This window comes from Medicago truncatula, chromosome 5, assembly GCF_003473485.1.
Source record: "Medicago truncatula cultivar Jemalong A17 chromosome 5, MtrunA17r5.0-ANR, whole genome shotgun sequence".
In the NCBI taxonomy this organism is placed as follows: domain Eukaryota; kingdom Viridiplantae; phylum Streptophyta; class Magnoliopsida; order Fabales; family Fabaceae; genus Medicago; species Medicago truncatula.
The window spans coordinates 31,446,641-31,450,569 of record NC_053046.1 but is presented as its reverse complement, the minus strand read 5'-3'; the positions used below and the strand labels follow the sequence as shown (position 1 = coordinate 31,450,569).

Here is a 3,929-nt window from a genome sequence, read left to right as displayed (position 1 = left end):
TGTCCCCTCTAACAATATATTAATAAACTCCCTTAAAAAAATATATTAATAAACTAACATTTGCCTATAAAAAAACCTCAATTTAAGGTTGGAGAAAAATTCTAAAATTTTCAAATATGGAGCACTATACTTTTGGAATTTTAAAGCAAGGAGTTAAAATCATGAATCATAAAATTAGGAGGAACTAAAAGTGTATTAAATTTAATAATTGTCATCATGATGAGTTGAAAATTCTTGTATCTCATAAATTGAAGATTAAACCTAAAATTATTCCTTAGCCTATAAAAAGGAATGGTTGATATCCTTTTCCATCATTTTAACCAACCAATTTCAATTCAATTATAAGTGCTTATCAAATGTCCCACTTCAATATCAAATTACTAACCTTCAATCCCACAAAATAATAGGGACTATGTTGGAACAAACACAATCAAAATGACAGTATCTTTAACATCAAACCCCAAAAGAATTTGATCATACCACTGACATTATACAAAAACAAAACACAATCTGTCAAATGTCTCTCCCTCCACACAAAACTACAAAACAAACTATACAATCACTGCCTAGCTTAGACCATACAATAATCTGATCCAATCCTCACTTTCTTTCTAATCTATCATCAAAATCAATAAAGTAAAAAAAGTAAAAATCTAAACAAACACACTCATCCCCTATGAAACATAGATATGGACACCGGACACTCACACGCCAATACAACTAGTAATTTTAAAAAATTACGTAATTCAATGTAATTATAAATGTCGGTATTATATCGACACTGAGACACGCCTAATCCAAGAAGTATATGTGCTTCATACCTCATCACATTCTCATTGATTCTTTTCACCATTTGAACTTCAAAGGAGGCAGAGTAAAAAAGTGTCCTCTTAACGTGCCCCAAGACATGTCTTTTGTTTGGTCCAAACAAGGAAATAAAAAGACAAATTCATAACAAAAAAATGACTTGTCACATTTCAATAACCAAAAGCATAGTACACCATATTCCATTCTAATCTTTACACTTTCTTTTTCTCACATATTCAAATAAAAATCCCGCGACCCTTCTCTTCATTATATCAAAATTCAAATCTTTATATTCATATTCATATACTTTAGATTCTTCCATTGCTTTTTATCATTGGAGAATTTCAAAATCCAAAAGTATAAAGAAAAAGAACCATTTTGGTTTCTTTTTTTTTCTTCTTCTAAATCATATAAACATGAAGCTCTTAACATTATCTTATTCATCATCATCATCACCATCATCTTCATCAAACTTTAGCTTTGACTCAACATTTTGCAGCTCAAAAACTGTTGCTGCAGGGTGTTTCACAACCATTTTTCATAGGATTAGAGAGTTTCATTCAAAGTTCATTGTAAGTGAAAAAGTTCAAAAATTTAAGACTAACACTCCTACTACTACAAGAACTATAATTTCTTCTTCTTCTTCTTCTGGTGTAGTTGCAAGGTTAATGGGATTGGATTCAATGGAAGAAGATAAAGTTTCTGAATCAAAACCAAGTTCACCTACACATTGCAAGTCATTGAACTATGTGCCACAAGCTTTTCATTTGCTTGAAAATGAGAACTTTTTGGTGTTTAGCTTTGAAAGTGGAGGTGAGAATAGAAAATTCAAGTCCAAAGGAAGAAGAAAAGAGAAGAAAAGAGAAGTGAGAGGTGAAGTGAAGAGAAACAAGAGAGAAAAGGTGAATGATGATGGTGAATTTCATTTTGAGAAGAGTTTGTTTAAGGCAGTTGGAAATGGTGAGAAAGTGAAGAAGAGAAAGAAAGGAAAAACATGTTGTGTTGAAGAGAAGGTTGAAAGTGAATGTAGTTCAGAAGATTATAGTCCTGTTTCTGTCTTTGATTTTGAGCATGATGTTTCAGGAACAGGTTTGTTTCTTCATCTTAGCTTAACTTTTAATGCATGTTTGGTTATGTTTATTTGAGTTTAGAGACAAGTAAAGAGCTATTGACATGCTCATAATAAGTTGGTTTTAGATTATTTCTAGAAGCTTTTAAGGATAACCTATGAAGCACATATCGTGTCCTGATGTCCGACACCAGGACATGACACCGACACTTGTAATTACAATGAGTTATGTGATTTTTTTCAAATTATTAGTTGTGTCGGCGTGTCGGTATCTGTGTCGTGTCCGTGTCCGTATATGTGCTTCATAGAGGATAACTTATGAAAATGTCTTATACCTTGAATGAAAATAATATAAATTGATTTTATCTTTTTTTTGGAAATAGTTTAATACATAAGTGCTTATACGATAAGTGATAATGATATAAGTTGTTTAATTAAACTTTTTATCCAAACATGACCTAATAGTTTGTCTCATTTTAATTTGAATGCAAACAAAATCATACACACAATTATCCTTAGAATTTACATACATAGTGTAGCTTAATTTTTTTTTTCCTTTTTACATGTTTTAAATTTGCTAACTAATTACATATATAAACATGTTGCAGAGGAAGATCTTTGTGATGTTGATATGAGTTGGAGAAGAAAATTGTCACCAGTACTTGAAAATGACCAGCTATTTATTCTACATTCTGATAGTAACTTTATGAATGAAGAAGAGAGTAAAGTTAAGGAAATTGAGAACAATTTGAATGAAGGATCAAGGAAAAAAGAGAGGCATAACAATGAATGTGTAGATATTTGGATTAAAATTTGCAAGCTAGTTGATGATGAATTGGTAAGTGAATTGCATGAAGTCAAGAGGAAACAAAATGATTTAGAAAATATAAGTGCTGATTTTGAGTTAGAGATTTTAGATGAATTATTAGATGAAGTTATAGATCAATTTGTTAGTTTTTGTTTGTAATCTCATGAGAGTATTGCACATTTAGAATGTAAAACAAGCTAAGTAAATTAGTAAAGAATAAAATATTTTAATTCTTCCTTTCATTGTTTTTTTAATTTTAGCAATCTTTATTACAAAGTACTAATAATGTTGCTTATACATTAATTTTTGTATAACAAAGTACTAATAGAAGACTTTAAACATTATTATTTGCTCAAGGTTTAGTCTTTTTTATACCCAATTTGGTTTACTGTGCCTATTGTGTATCTAATTCTTTATCAAATTTGTAAATCATATACCGATCCTATTAAATTTCTTAAAAGTTATAGTAACTAAAAGTATGATACAAAGGATTTATGATTTGTGTGAAGCATAACAAATACTTACTTATTTGTGAAGTAGATGTTGAAGCTATTATCGACAATGACTTTTTACCAAGTCCAAATTTTAATTGTGTAAGATTTTATTTTTTGATATATTTCTTTTAGTGTTTTGTTTTTATTAAGTGAAGTTTTTTTTATTGTAAAAAAAAGTCTAAATATTATATTTATTGCAATAAGATGGCTTCTTAATTTATCTTTCAAAAAACACGAAGGATAACCTCAAGCACAATATTTACCAAATATCTAAGAATTGAATTCAACTTGCCAAATAGTTATTTGTCGAATATTTAAGAATTGAATTCAACCTGTCAAATAACAAATGATAACACATTTCCGATAAATATAATATTAGTATAAAATTATGTTGATTTTAACATTTGTATTCAATATATTGGATATATTTTTACTCATTTATACATTATGTATTGAGAATCAACATTTGCTTATTACAATAAGACAAATTTTTGTGATGACAAGAACATTTGATTTGTCTAAGAAATGCATTATATGTTTTTATTTTGGTTGTACGTTCGGTCACAATAAATCCTTTTTCGCCCGTGCAATGCATGGGTGAAAATACTAGTACACTAAAAAATATAAAGATGGTTGAAAGTATCGACACTACGCTGAAATAACAAAGTTCATCTTAATACACAATGAATTTCACATAAGACAACTTCAATTTCAAGAGGTACCTTATGTGGAAAAAACTCAAGCTACATAA

General features: G+C 29.0%; 1 protein-coding gene across 2 annotated transcripts; it reads left to right on the top strand.

Annotated features, from left to right (window-relative positions):
* The first annotated feature begins 997 nt into the window (after positions 1-997).
* On the top strand, positions 998-2,905 carry LOC11408633 (uncharacterized). Of its 2 annotated transcripts, XM_024785213.2 has the most exons (3): positions 1,004-1,379; positions 1,465-1,896; positions 2,485-2,905. In XM_024785213.2, exons 2-3 carry the CDS (start codon positions 1,476-1,478, stop codon positions 2,841-2,843), a joined length of 780 nt encoding a protein of 259 aa, XP_024640981.2. In that variant the 5' UTR covers positions 1,004-1,379; positions 1,465-1,475; the 3' UTR covers positions 2,844-2,905. The 2 variants fall into 2 exon arrangements, with proteins under 2 accessions (XP_024640980.2, XP_024640981.2); XM_024785212.2 differs by having other exon boundaries at positions 998-1,896.
* Positions 2,906-3,929: the final 1,024 nt, after the last annotated feature.